This window comes from Leopardus geoffroyi, chromosome B2 (genome assembly GCF_018350155.1).
Source record: "Leopardus geoffroyi isolate Oge1 chromosome B2, O.geoffroyi_Oge1_pat1.0, whole genome shotgun sequence".
NCBI classification, from domain to species: domain Eukaryota; kingdom Metazoa; phylum Chordata; class Mammalia; order Carnivora; family Felidae; genus Leopardus; species Leopardus geoffroyi.
Window position 1 is genome coordinate 137,502,829 of NC_059332.1, and position 15,694 is coordinate 137,518,522.

At 36.3% G+C, this 15,694-nt stretch overlaps 1 protein-coding gene across 21 annotated transcripts in view; it reads right to left on the minus strand.

Moving 5' to 3' along the window:
• The window catches only part of SYNE1 (spectrin repeat containing nuclear envelope protein 1), a 482,603-nt gene that overhangs the window by 344,877 nt on the left and 122,032 nt on the right, over positions 1 to 15,694 (minus strand). For 19 of the 21 annotated variants that reach the window (XR_006717653.1, XM_045500062.1, XM_045500061.1 and 16 more), the window contains 5 exons: positions 10,052 to 10,072; positions 9,481 to 9,573; positions 8,409 to 8,587; positions 2,777 to 2,973; positions 167 to 276 (listed from right to left, as the gene is read on the minus strand). Coding sequence is in view for 20 of the 21 variants with exons in the window: in XM_045500062.1 (XP_045356018.1) it covers positions 167 to 276; positions 2,777 to 2,973; positions 8,409 to 8,587; positions 9,481 to 9,573; positions 10,052 to 10,072 (600 nt within the window). In the remaining variant the exon portion in view is untranslated. The remainder of the gene's footprint in view (positions 1 to 166; positions 277 to 2,776; positions 2,974 to 8,408; positions 8,588 to 9,480; positions 9,574 to 10,051; positions 10,073 to 15,694) is intronic. The other 2 variants (XM_045500054.1, XM_045500049.1) reach the window with 1 other exon arrangement.

A 15,694-nucleotide genomic window follows, 5' to 3' on the forward strand; every position in this document is an offset into this window, starting at 1 on the left:
GAAATGCATTCCAAAATAAAATAATAAAATAAAATAAAATAAAATAAAATAAAACAAAATAAAATAAAAATGCATTTAAATTTAATTTTTAGAAAGCAGCATGCTTAGACATCTGGGTCACTATCACTGAGTGTGCTATCAGGGTTCAAAGAAGAAAAGTACTTACATCATTCTCTTGCCCATCAGTGCCTGTGTTGTGGATGTCAGGGTAATGCTTCAGAAACTGGGCTACATAGGTCATAATAGACTTCTCATCTGGTTTATCCACATCAACATCTGGAACAACCAAAACCAAATGTGGATAGATTAATTAGCATTATTTATAGTGCTAATCTAATGATATTGAGATCTAGCTAATATGCCAAAAGAGAGTGCCCTCAGTGCAGAAGAAAAATAGAATTAATATTTCAAGATGGTGAGGGAGGGGAAACCAATTTAGTCTGGATGATACATGATGGGAATATTATGACTCAGAAACATGACACATTTTAACTAAGAAATTTTAGGAAAGTAATTCATGTTTAATTTAAATAATTTCAACATTAATTCATCAGAAATCTGAGATCCTATATGATTATTCAGATGTTCTGTGTCATTAATAAAATATAAATAATATGTAAATTTCAGAACAGGGGCAAGTGGGGAGTAAAAAGCACTTACAGGTAAATGATGTGACTATAGAGCCTGTATACTGTATCTGGCCAAATATAGATAAGCTCTGTCTTGCCCCCACAAGTTTTATTTTAGAAAAGAGGGAGATGCCTTATGTTCAGTTCCTTGGATAGCCTCTCCCTTATGCTTGATTCTCTCTAAATTACTATACTTTGAATAGTCAAGTACTCTGAGGGAAACACAGAGCCTGAAAAGATATTTTTAAGTGTAATAAAACCAGTAAAAATCAAGCAAAGGTATTTATACAAATTTAATCAGTAGCTTAGACTGGGGGTAAGACTGTATACATAAAAGTGTTGAATGTTTTCAATCATCTTTTAACTATCTCTTTTAAAGGCAATGAGAAGGTGATTACATTTGGAGATTACAAATACCCACAAAGCAAAAAATATAACCAAACAAAAGCCATGAAAACCAAAATATAAACTGCCCTAATATTTTGTAATGTTTCTTGTGATGGGAGATAGAATTTCTAGGGCCTATCAGTGCCAGTTTAAAAAGTGCTGCAACTCCAAAGGCTTCAAAGGAAACAGTGATAATGTATTCTGGAATGTGCTGGAGGATTCCAAGGTGATTGCAGAAACAACAAGATCACTGATGTGGAAGACACATGTGAAAAACGAGAAGAACTTTCATGAGATGTAAAAGTGAAAAAAAAAAAAAAACATTTACCACATGATTTAATACAATAAGTGCATTTAAGTATACATGAGATGAAATCATAAAATAATTGTTATAATAGAGTTTGGTCTATTTCATCTGCATTCCTAAAAGTTTATACATTCAAGTGGGCTAAATGACTTTTTTTAAATGTCTTTTCAAAAATTAATTAATTTTTATACTTTTAATTTTTTCAATTAAAAAAGTTTAAGCTCAATAACTTTTTGAGGGGGTAGTTTGCATTAGGAAAACAAAAGATCACCTTCTATCTGGGCTAGCCCTGCATCTGGGCAACTGCAGTTTCTATCATCAAAGAAAAAACATTAAGCTTCTCTGGTCGAGTGGGTATGAAAAAAACCATTTATACCTTCCTCCTGGCCTACTCTGGGAAAAATTGAGGGCTCAATGTATGTGGCTTTCTCCTTGAGCTGAACAGTATATTGGATACTACTGGTTTGTGTTTGTGTGTGTGTGTGTGTGTGTGGTGCAGAAACAAGGTGGAAAGCTGTTGGCTATCCTAGTGAATGTGGGGGGCCCCCTGCGGGTTCCCAAAGTGGCAAGGGATCTCCACGTTGCTTTCATCTCACGGGAAGTCAAACAGGGCTTTGTAGGTATCTGTAACCTTGCAGGCACAAGTGTCCCACTTAGACCCTGTTTTAGAGGTAGTCATGCTTACTCTGAAATCTCATCTTTAAAAATAATTTGCTTTCATTGTATTGACTTCTCTGCATCATTAATAGAAATATTCATAACTGCCAACCGAAATAAGAAATTGTCTGCAGCATTTGGAAAATTCACTTTTACCCCGTGTATTTCAATACGACAAACAATAAATACAGTTTACTAAAGTTTATTAAAGCCATCAAAATTGTCTCTTGAAGGCTTGAAGGAGTTTAATCCATTCCCATAATGTCTTAAAATTCACAGCCTTACCAAAAAGGTGCCAGATAATTCTAATGAAAAATAGCAGTTGACCATTGGTGTGGTTTTCCCCACTGATACCAGAACACTGGATGATTATCAACATTTCCAAGTTTCTAAGGCTGACATTTTAAAGATATGATATTAGGTCATTAATCTCTTATGTCTTCCAGATTCTTTGTTATATAAGTAGAGTAATCCTTTTATCCTGGATTCTCTTCTTCCCCCTTCTAAAGCTTTCCTTCTACCCTTTACCATATTGAGTAGATGCACGTCACCTGGCTGACACCAGCAATGTCAAAGTGCTGTTTGGAGCAGCAGAGCTGTTATTTTGCTCCCATATATCATGGCAAATATTTTCCCAAAAGAAAGTTAGTGCAGGAAGGTACTATTTCTTACTGCTTTTCTAAAAATTTCTGGCCTCTACTAAGGTCTCAGAAATCGTCTGGAATTTCTGCCGTTAAGAAACAGAAACCTACCAAGTTGATGTGTGTACACAAGAACCAACAATTATTCAACTTGCCTTCAGGATCCAGTAGTCTTGGAATTCCCAGTTCTGATTCAGCAATAGTGAAAGCCTCCTCCAGGTTTTCCCGGTTAGATCTGCCTTTCACTTTCTCCAAGTCCACTAGTTCTGGTCGAATGGCATGGATGACCGAATGAAAGGCAACTCCACTTCTCCAACTCCGCCCGAAGTCCTTTACGTCTATTCCCGTCTGCCTTAATGTGATAAAAAATAAATAAATAAAATAAAATAAAATAAAATAAAATAAAATAATGTCACATTCTGAATCTGAATAGGTAATATGCACTTTCCTCAAGGACTAATGCAAAATCTAATCCTCAACAATGACTGATGTGCAGTTACCTATATCAGCCGCTTGAAAAAAATGAGGCAAAACAAAATTGTTAGAGGGTAACAAGATGGCAAGAGTTTTCTATATTAGATTTTTCAGTAATTGTGATATCCAATTTAAAGCACATTTTTTAAAGGAAACTAATTCAGAGAAAACATGTCTGGTAAAATAAAAAAGAGAAAATTATGAAACACCAAAATTGATAGTAATTTATCATTGTATATTTTTGAAGTATCTAGCACAATTCTTTTTTTTTACTAATTTTTTAAGTGTTTATTTATTTTTGAGAGAGAGACAGTGTGAGCCAGGGAGGAGCAGAGAGAGAGAGGCGGAGACACACAGAATCCAAAACAGGCTCCAGGCTCTGAGCTGTCAGCACAGAGCCCGATGCGGGGCTCAAACTCACGAACCATGATACCATGACCTGAGCCAAAGTCGGATGCTAAACCAACTGAGCCACCCAGGCACCCCATATCTAGCACAATTCTAATGACAGTGATAAATATCAATGTGTTGTGCATGCACAGATATTAACATACCAAGATAATATGGCTGAATTGTATGCAATTCATTAGAATGAACAAATGCAAATGGATGTGATCCTATCTGTAAATCACTCACACAGGAGCCTATACTCCACATGAGTCCAGACAAGTTTCCATCTACACATTGTCAAATTATTTGAACAAACTGTTTGTTTGTTTGTTCGGTTGGTTGTTTCTTGGGGGAGAGAGAGAGAGCAGGGAGGGGAAGAGAGAGAGGGAGACAGAGGATCCAAAACTAGCTCTGGGCTGTCAACACAGAGCCAGATGTGGGGCTTGATCTCACAAACCATGAGATCAAGACCTGAATTGAAGTTGGTTGCTTAACCTACTGAGCCACCCAGGCATTCCTGATCAAATTGTTTTGTAAACTCTGTTTTTGGAATTGTCTTGAGGACAATGCCCTGGTAGCAAATCTTTGTTCTTTTGTGGTGGATATGATTAATTTGAAGCCAATTGTGATAACTAACAATCATTCCAGTTGGTAGTAATATTTTGTTGTTGAAAATAAAAGTGATAAATCACAATGAATTTTGTTTTTCTATCTGTAACTTGTCAACTATATACAAAGGCAGCTCCAAAAAGGAAGCTGCAAAGATGTCTTTAAGCAACATCCCTTGGTTAAGTCTAGAGCCTTTAAAGGTGACCAATTAATTAGGTGACATTCAATGGATAAATATCCTGGCAGTCTCTTTTTAAAACATTAGTCTCATTACAGCTGTTTCTAAATGAAGCAGAGGTAACATCTTTTTTTTTTTTTTTTTAACTATAGTCTCAAAATTTCCATGAGCTGTCAGATATATTTGGCTGGTAACACTGACTAATATACCAAGTTGCTAAATGCCCTTAATTTTTTTTTTAACGTTTATTTATTATTGAGAGACAGAGAGAGACAGAGCATGAGTATGGGAGGGGCAGAAAGAGGTGGAGATACAGAATCTGAAGCAGGCTCCAGGCTCAGAGCTCTCAGCACAGAGCCCAACGGGAGGCTCGAACTCACAAACCGTGAGACCATGACCTGAGCTGAAGTTGGATGCCCAACCGACTGAGCCACCCAGGCACCCCGATAAATGCCCTTAAGTTTTATCTCTGCAAACTAAAAAGTCATTTTAAACCCTGTATTACCAATGTACATTCAGCTTGCATAAAATACACTTTCATAAAAATAAATACTTTATATACGATTGATACATTGATTAATACAACAAGGTAATAAATGCTCTTAAATTTTATCTCTGCCAACTTAAGTTTCACTTGAAATCCTGTTTTACCAATGTACATTCCGTCTGCATACAACATGCTAAAAATAGCATCACTGGATCTCATCACTGACTTCATAAATGTACATTTTCAAAACAATTTTGTAAGATTTCAGTAGTTATAAAGTAACCTTGCATCTTCTCTTAGTTCTTTCAGAGTTTCCATCTCTGGTAGTATGCATATAATATTTTCAGCCAATGTCTGGCACACGGGCAGATCCCCACCCAAGTGGGACAGCGTGTTCTTGTTAGCTCTTTTTTGTACATTTGCCTCCGGCTTCATCTTTTTTTTCCATCTACATTTTCTTTTTTCACATTTTCTCATTTAAAGATGTTTTTGGGGGCACCTGGGTGGCTCAGTCAGTTAAGCATCCAACTTCAGCTCAGGTCATGATCTCACGGTTTGTGAGTTCGAGACCCATGAGTTCGAGTCTCTGTGACAGTTCAGATCCTGGAGCCTGCTTCAGATTCTGTGTGTCCCTCTCTCTCTGCCCCTCCCTTGCTCATGCTCTGTCTCTCTCTATCTCTCAGGAATAAATAAATAGTTTTAAAAAATTAAAGAATAATAACAAAAAGATGTTTTTGTTTTCACAGCCACCTCAAATTATTTCTTAACAAAACAAGGTGGTGTAAGTAATAATTAGCTAACAAATATTCATCATGTATTAGATATTTTCTGATTTTCTTCAACCTGTTTATTGTTTTAGGTATTTTCAAAAAGAAATGTATAAAATATTTCCCTAAATATTACTACATTGGAATAATTTTAGAAGTTTCAGTACATTTTATTTTTCTATAATGTGTTAAACACATACACCTTTCCCCCCACACGCACACCTATAATGTGTTGTATTACATCAAAACAGTAGGTGATATTTCTAAAAAGTTTTAAGTTTGAGTCCAAACCTTTCATTTAAGAATCTCAAATACAAAATCTAGGAAAACTTAGGTATGTCACTTACAGAAGTGATACAAACTTAGACTTGGACACATCACTTAAAGAAATGATGAAGTATATCCAGTTTATAGGCATTTCTGACTTCTAATATGTATTTACCTCAAGTCATTTTCAATGGGTCTGGATGTACCTATCTTCATTTGTTTCATTATCTCACTAAGTTCTATCTTAAAATACCATTGTTCTTCCTAGACCCTCAAAATAAGGTATGCAAATATCAGATATGCTATAATGTAATGCTTTCATGTCTGAGAGAGTATACAGGATAGTACATTGGTAAAAAAAAAAAAAAAGAGAGAGCGCGAGAGAGAGAGAGAGAAGGATGGATTATGTTGCCTTACTAAAAGGGTTTTTTTATTTGTTTCTCACATAGTTTAAAATTTTATATGAAAACAATGAATACAGTTTTGACAATGTCTGGTGTTTACTGGATGTTTTGCCCTTTCTTATCATCTACACTCTTCTAAGACTGATAAACATTCAGACCACAGAGTCTCACAGATTATCATTTTAAAAACATGTCATATACTGAAAGGGGTATAGATTCCAAAGTCTTTTACCCATATCTGGTAAAAAAAAAAAAATTACTTGAAAAATACATATCAGGATAGTGTAAAAAAATAGCTTTTAGAAAAATTATCAACAATTTGGTAGGCATAATGGAATCATGGGTTCATCACAAAATTTTTATGTTAGACAAGCATCTCCCCAAATCTCTACACTTAATGCAGCTATAAAATAAATGGATCTCACTGATAACGTTGATGGGTGGGAAACCCTGGGATCCATAAATCTGAACATTTATACAGATAAGGAAAACACCACTTCCACTGATGTTACAAATATACAAGTTGCAGGAATGACTTTTAGTTATTATTAGATCCCCGCACATCTCTGGAAGCTCCAACACCATATGTAGAACAAAACCAATGCAGAAAAACTCCAACAGCATTCAATTTCAGTTTACTTCAAACAACTATAATATTAAGAGAAACCAATTTGTTTTTGATTAGTTTAATGTTGTGGGAAGCAATGGGCAAGAGAATATCACACTGACATTATTACAAAGTTTTATTGCAATAGCATCATGACAAGTGTCCTAGCATGTGGTCACTTGTCTCTTCCTACCCAGCACATGTCTTCTCTCTGCCCAATTAGCTGCAGAAGAGATCAGTAATTGCCACTGTAAATGAAATGCAAACAATATACCAGCACTGTGGGCAGGTTTTTAAAATTCCATTTCTACTACAGATTCTAAAAAGCCACAAAGCTTTGCTTTCAAAAAAATTTTTGAGTACAAGTTGAATCATAAAAATATATCCCAAATTAGACAACCACCAACACACTTTAAAAGTGAAACCAAACTGTGTAAAATAGTAACACTAATTACATCTTCTCTATATTTAATTTTTATTTTTGCTCTTCAACCGCTTTAAAAATAGAACTCCCTATGCTTAGTGCTTCAATATTTTATAATGATAAGTGCTTGTTTAAAACTATTTTTCAGAAGTAGGGAATAAGATTCAGATTAGAATTAGGCACACAAAAAACAAAACAGAAAGAGAGTTAATTTGACATGTCATTTAGGAAAATCATACAAAAGCAGAACCTCTTTGTGAAGAAATCTTATCCCTGACCACATCAGACCACAAAACTTTGGTCTGCTCAATTGAAAATGCTACTGAAATTGCTATGAAGAGATACTCCTTGAAAGTACTAATATTCTGTGCAGCATTATCACATGAATGTACACATATAAATTTATTATGCCCAGAAGCAAATCCACAGTCTATAAGCTGAAGTTGACAAAAGAATCTATATTCCACATAAAAGAGGAGACCCACGGAAAAAAATTTAAAGATAAAATTGCTAGAAAGTTTTGGAAAACAACAACGAATACAATTACTTCAGAATGTGGACCTGAGTTCACATTATTATCAAATAGAACCTAACAGTCTTATGAAGAAATGATCACATTTAAACCTCTACTGTATTTGCGTAAAGATTATTTAATAAAAGCAGGACATCTAGGGGCAACTGGGTGGCTCAGTCGATTAAGCATCTGAGTCTTGGTTTCGGACAGGTCATGCATGATCTCATGGTTTGAGCCCCATATCGGGCTCTGGGCTGACAGCACAGGGTCTGCTTGGGACTCTTTCTCTCTCTCTGCCCTCTCCACTTGCTCTCATGCTCTCTCTCTCTCAAAAGTAATAGACATAAAAAAAAAAAAAACAGTCAGTCCAAACAATGACCTAAATAGATTAGCCCTCACATTATCAAAGTGTAGTTGTTAAAAAACAATTAATTGGGCTCAATCACATGAATAATGAAGGAATTCGTTTGATGACAGCACTTTCCTAGAGTATTAGTGATGGTTTCTGTTGATATTTTAATTCAAGGAAAGAATGCAACAACCGGAAGTAAACCCTTCACTCAAATGTCTCTTCAAATTCTGCAATATTGGAAAGTGCACTCAGCAATAAACCGGTAACTTAAATTATTCAAAGGTTTCCAATTTAAACAAGCTCGTGGCACTTACTTGGCTACTGTGTACTGAACCCACTTTAATAAAGCCTTCTTAGCATTTCCTTGGATCTTCGTGGCCACCTTCCGCTTACTCGGGGGGCTGGCGGTCTCCGCGCTGACCATGCTGTCCACAGAGGATGTGCTGCCAGGCAGGGACTGCAGCTGCGGCAGATTGCTGGTCAGCTCCTCAATCTGTTTGTGAATTAACAGTGGCCAAAAATATAAGAACTGTCTTGTTATTTCCTTGGATGTTTTACTCTTCCAACTGAAAGTGACTTAAACTCACACTCTTGACATCATTGACAACGCAAGCTCTTCAGGGCATGATTGACATGGTACTCTTCACACTACTTCCCACTGCATCTAAGACTACTCTATACACAGTCACGGCTGCTAGTTACATACATGAATGCATGACTAAAACAAAACCTAATGGTTATCCAAACTCAGAGATGTACACCGCCCATTGAACCATAATGTAAACAATGAACTTTGAAGGATAACGATGAGTCAATACAGGTTCGTTAATTGTAACAAATATCACTCCGTGGAGGATGTTGGTTACGGGAGAAGCTACTCATGTGTGGAACACAAGGTATATGGTGAGAAATCTCTGTAGTTTTTGCTCACTTTGGCTGTGAACCTAAAACTGCTCTAAAAAATCAAGTCTACTTGTTTTAAAACCAACCCAATGGCTAAAAAACTTATTCTAGATGGAATGGGGAGTTAATTTCTCCCCTTACTGTCTAATAAGAGCATAAAACTGGTCCTTTCCAGAGAGCAGAAATGTTCCTAAGCTCTTTAATACACCAATATTTCATCTCCATTGTGCCCTGCTCACTTTTCAGACTGAGTACCTATGCCACAGTGTTTTGGAGGAGTTCCATATATGACATATATGACACCTTTGCAGGGAAGAGGAAATTCTTCTGCTAACAACAACAAAAGGTACATGTGAAGGTCACATTTCTGCTAACATAAGGATCAATCTCCAAGGTAGGGAAAAGGAGAGTATTATTAAAATTTCCACCACTACCTCCATCCATGACATTATATCAACCACAAAGGGAGCTATAGTTCAATACCTGGAAATACAGAATAATGGTCCACATCAATCCGAGAACTATTGATGGCCGGCCATCTGCTATATCGGTGGAGTTAATGTTGACTAGTTTAATCTGTTCAAAAAGAAAAACTCTACTTGTAACATACCAGAAGATTATAGACCACCTAATTATGCAATAAGTAGCACTTTATTAGACATCAGTACAATTTGGTCATGCCTATGTAGTGGTACACAGGAGTAAGTAGGGTGAGCCATCAAAACAGACAAGCACATGGTTTCAGTGGAAATCTCAGGAGCATTCATTAGGTGCACACAAGAAAAACGACTATGGAGTGAATTTCAAAAATTTCTTTAAAGTTGAAAACATATGACATCATGCAAGGAATTACCAACAAAATACCAGACAGGAAAAAAAAAAAAGGTGGGGGTTATTTTTTACATCCAGAAGTTGACTGGAACTTAAAAGAAACTGTGATCAGTAGTTTAAAAAAAATGCACTTACTTTGAAATTTGTTACCAAATAGCATGAAATTTATGTTCTCTTTCACCTATAAAAGCCAGGAGTTAAAAATTCTAAAATTTGTACTAACCGGTGATCCTCTGTACATGGACTGACATGAAAAAGAAAGGAAGAAGATGATATACATACATACAGAATTTTTCAAAATCAGAGTTATTTGCTCAAAGGGAATAAAAATGTAGATAGCAAATTTAGAGCATGATTGGGAATATATTTTAAAGATACAGGAAAGCCAAGAAATAATAAAGTAGAAGAGACTGTTAGGGTTCAGTTCCTTACTTTTCGGCACTGGTACCCGTAAAGCGTTCAGGATAGATGTTAACCTGTTTACAGTTGTCCACAATTATTTATTTCAATATTTTCCCAACTATTAAAAATGTTATTTCCTAAATCTCAGCAAAATGAACTGTATGGTAAAGTCTGTCTCAGCCAATCTCGGTAGAACACAATTAACAACTGCTCATTGTCCTTTCCAGAATCCCTAAACAAATTAGAAAAAAAAAAATAATAAAGTACTTCTTAGATTTCTAGCTCAATAATTCTTAGACCAGATTTAATAATAAAGTTCAGAAGTTTGCAAATGGTTTGCTTTAAAAAAATAATCAGATGCAAAAATACTTTAATTAGTTTAAATGTACTAGTTATGTAGCAGAGGACTAGCACGATGCTAGCACGAAAACCACTGTAAACCACTTGAAATATACCTAAGGGATTTTGTCTCGGGGGTAAAATTCATTCGTCAGGTTTGAAGACAGAAAAAAAATTGAGAACGTGCATAAATTGCAAACTTATATGTCTACTTCTTTTAAACCTAGCACAGCATAAGACATATAATACGTGTTTGTGGAAAATAAAGTACATCACATTTTTAAATTTTGTGACAGACCCCTATTGCAATGCCCATAATCATTTTGATTACTCTTGTCTACAGCTACTCTAGAATTTTCTCCACCTCCATTTTAGTATCCACGGAGCACAGATATATAATACATACTAATAACCATAAGGTTAATGTATTCCATAAAGGGCAGATTATTTCTCTTTCTTTATATACCACTCTTTTTAAAAATGGTAAGTTGAATTTCTTACCTCAATCCAGCTCCAATTGTACCATGAACTTAACATATTGTACTTATGATAGAACCTAAAGATAACTCACTCAACTTCTAAAGAAAAAAAGGTTTTCTTGTACCATGAACTTAACATATTCTACTTACGATAGAACCTAAAGATAACTCACTCAACTTCTAAAGAAAAAAAGGTTTTCAGGGGTGCCTGGGTGGCTCAGTGCGTTAAGCAGCCAACCTCAGCTCACAGGTCATGATCTCATGGTTCGTGGGTCAAGCCCCACATCGGGCTCTGTGCTGACAGCTCAGTGCCTGGAGCCTGCTTTAGATTCTGTGCCTCCTTCTATCTCTACCCATCTCCCCGACTTGTGCTCTGTCTCTCTTTGTCTCTCAAAAATAAATAAATGTTAAAAAACAATAAAAGAAAAACGTTTTCAATAATTATTTTATCTCTTAAAAACTGTATGTTCCATAATGAGCTTGTGGAGCACGGGTTTTTTGTTCATGTTTGTTTGATTGTTTGTTTTCCTTCGCTTCCCTTCCCTTGCAAAATCCTACTAAACTTAACCTATTAAATTCTTAATAGCACAGGAGAGTGGGATGGACAATAGAGAGATACCTGAAGAGACTAAAGAATTCCTAGAAACCAGAAAGAGAATGAAATCACAATGATGGACCTCACCTTCAACCTGTTGGCCCAGAGGCTGCGAGAATGCTGCCAAAGAATCTGCTTTAACAAAACTTCTAGGTTTTGTTGATTCTGATGTACGTCAGTGTTTGAGAATCCCATACTAGACAATGGCACTTGGCCCATGTAATCTCAAGAAGTTTGATTTTGCAAGCCAGAGGCCCATGTGGACTGAATTTGTGTTCCCCCCAAATTCACATGTTGAGGCCCTAAACCCCGATGTGACTGCATTTAGAGACAGGGCCTTAAGGAGGTAATTAAGGTTAAATGAAGCAGTAAGAGTGGGCCCTAATCCAATAGGGCTGGTGTCCTTATAAGAAGAGCAGAAGACACTGGAGCTCTTTCCACACCCACAGAGAGAAAAAAGCCATGTGAGGACACAGTGAGTAAGTGTCTATCTGTCAGAAGAAAGAAATGAAGAGACCAACTCTGCTGGTACCTTGATCTTAAGCTTCTAGCCCCCAAAACTGTGAAAAAATAAATTTCTGTTACTTAAGCCATCCACTCTCTGGTAGGGCAATGGTAGCCATAGCATACTGAGACAAGGCCCACGGATGTTTCCAAAAAATATTCAAATTATTCAAGAATAAATTTCAAAAAAAAATTTCAGTTGAAACTCCAGATTACTAGTGTTTCTTGATATACTGGAAAACCTAACAAATAGATGCATTGACACTTTATGCTAGTTGCCTTCTACAGTGTGGTGGGGGGTGAGCCATTCTAATCAGTGATGCAGGTAGTCAACTACCCGAATCACTTAATAAATAACAAATAAATAATTAAACTTCAATAAAAACCCAGATCACTGACTTTTCTTGTTCAGTTGGAAAATCTGGGATCACCGTGCTTGATTTCACTGACGCAACTACAGTTCAAACTGAACGTTGGCTTCCATCTTGCAGACAGGGCACAGCGCTGCTGGGTTCTCCTGTTTCCATAGGCAGCCTCTAACTCGCTTCGTCTTTTACATCACCTATCCAACTTCATAGGAATTGGAATTCATGTTGCTTGTCTGCACTCAGGGAAGTTTTGGGAAAGATGGCCCGTGGTTGGCTCCTTGTGGTACTGTTCAGAAGGACCCACCTGACGCCTCATTGGAGAAAGAATCTGGGGAAAATGGTGTTGGATCTATTCATTAGAGTCACAGTTACCTGGTCCCTATCAGGTACTAATGTAGGCTTTTTTCAAATGCCCTGTAAACAAATGGAAAATAAACACAATGGTAGAGTTTTCTCCAGGAAAACTTGAGGAGTGCCCTCATTATTCCTTAAATCAAGAAGGACTAGACTAACATTCTATTATTTAAAGAAAAAAAAAAAAAACCTAAACAGAGGGCAAGGTAAGTCCAAAGGTCAAAGACAAATGCCTGAAAATACATTTGAAATGTAAGTTCTTAAATTATAAAAATAAATAAATAAATAAATAAATAAATAAATAAATAAATAAATAGTAAGAAAGTGGGCATCAAAGAGCCTTAAAAAAACCCATTCCTCCTCACAGGCAATTTTTTATTACTTAGGGTTGTTCTGTGAAAATGGTCTTGTGTAAAACAAGTGATCTGCGAAAAGAAGACTCGTTGGTCCTCTTTGCAAACAATGCCTTTATAGTCCTTAAATTTTCTCCAAGGCATTAATAAGGGGAATTTTGTTTTTATAGTCATAAAGAATACCTCAGAATAAAGCATGACACTATTGTTATATAGGTAAAATGGGAGACTGAATAACACGGAAAACTATAAATATCTTGTTCAACATGGCTTTTTCAGCTTTCTATAAAAAAGTCATAGACGAAGCTGAAGGAAGAGAAACACTCCATTATTAGTGATATCAGAGTGATCTAGAAACAATGAGTAATATTCTGTAAGAAGCTAATATTGTTAGGGCACCTGGGTGGATCAGTCACTTAAGCATGACTAGTTACTCAGGTCATGATCTTGTGGTTCATGGGTTCGACCCCCATTTCGGGCTCTGTGCTGACAGCTCAGAGCCTGGAGCCTGCTTCAGATTCTGTGTCTCCCTCTCTTTCTCTGCCCCTCCCCTACTTGCGCTTTGTCTCTCTCTCTCTCTCAAAAATAAATAAACATCAAACAAAAAAGAAGCTAATATTGTTTTTCTCCACCATCTTAATGTCCAGAATCTCTCTTCAGCATGGGAGTTTGCACAACTGACTAGACTTTATCCTGTTTCATCTCACTACCACCTGACCAAAATACAAATTATTCACTGAATAGAATCGAGTACTTTTGTATTTTTCAGAATATTTCTCTCATACAGAAAGTATTCAAATATGCATTTGTGCAGTAAATAAATTAATTTAGTACATACAGACTTAGAAGGAAATAGTTGAATCATTCTATCTTCCAGGAGTATCTGGATACCTACTTATACACCTGTTTTTGGAATTTCCAAACACAGACACCTGAATTCCCACAAGTTAGGAAAAGGCTAAATCTAAAGGGTTCTTGCAACCCATTTGGAAGAAAATATGGCAATACCTAACAAAGCTACATATACACTTACTTTTTGACCCAGCAATCACACTTGAAAATACACTTCCAATAATAGGAAAGTACTATGCATAGTCATTAATTGCATCGTTTTGGTTGCAAAATACTAGAAACAACCTAAATTCCCATTCATAAGAGAGTAGTTGAATAAACTCTGGCACCTCCAGCTATTGGAATACGATGCAGCTGTGAAGATGAGTGAGGAAAATCTCCATGAACTGGTTTGAATGATTTCCAGGATATAGTGTTACATGAAAAACCAGAGTGCAAGAGTGTTTTGTAAGATGTTACCTTTCACGTAAAAAAAAAAAAGATGGTGTATGAAAATACATCTGCCCATTGGTGCAAAAGAAATGTAGGCAGAATAAATCAGAAGCTAGAGAGCTTGGTTACCTAAGAGGAGATAGGGAATGGAAGGAAGAGGAATGAGAATGTAACAGTAGAGATAAAGAGGGGGTGCCTTCTCTAAGTGTAACTTTTACTCTTAGAATCATGGTAATGTCTAGTTCCCCCGATAAAAAATAATAATAAAGTCAACTAGGATGTGTGCACAGGGCAGGAGGGAGTGTTACTTCAAACCGAATATGATTTGATGACCTAACTTTATTACAAATGCATAATATCATCACACTGAAGGGAACGAAGAAGAACAGAAGTAACCTAAGTGAATTTTGAAAACAGTCCTTTGACTGAATGCTGTAATACTAAAGACAAAAAGAACTCTACACCACACTGTTCTCCAGTTAATAAATCCGTTTCTCACAGGGGTGTGGTGAGCAATTATTAAACTATTTCATGTCTGTACTAGGACTGAAAAACAGGTGAATGCATTGTAGATGTAAACCAGGTTTCTTATTTTCAGAGAAAACAGAAATAAATAAGCATCGAAGGCTGTAACTGACCTTGTGGTTTTAGACTGGAATCAGAAGTATCCATTTAAACTAATGGTTTACACACACACACAGGAGAAAGAGAGAGAGAGAGACAGAGAGAGAAAGACAGATGTATGTGTATAGCTGGGTTAGTAGACATTGATATTTTCTAGATCTGCCTGTTGAGAGAACCTAAGGGCAATGAAACTTCAGTAGCAAGTTTCAGTGCACACCTAGCATGCAAATGCCACTCACTAATGAAAGGAAAAAAGGCTGCTTAGGGAAGTGGTTGCTTCCAGAACTGGGGAAGGGAAAATATAAGGTAAATATGGAAACTCTATAGTTTCAGAAAATAAGGAAATGCTTAAAAAAGGATGAAGCCATATCAAAAGAGTATGGCAGCAGCCTGAAGGAAATCTTAAAGGCCAAAGCTGGAACAATTTGAGAATAATAATAATAACAATAATACAATATATGAAATTGGGCAGAGCGACATAATTCAGCCTACACCAGAGATCAACACGAAACCATCTTGCACAACTAGAAAACTGATTAGAGGATTAACACAACAGTCTGGACC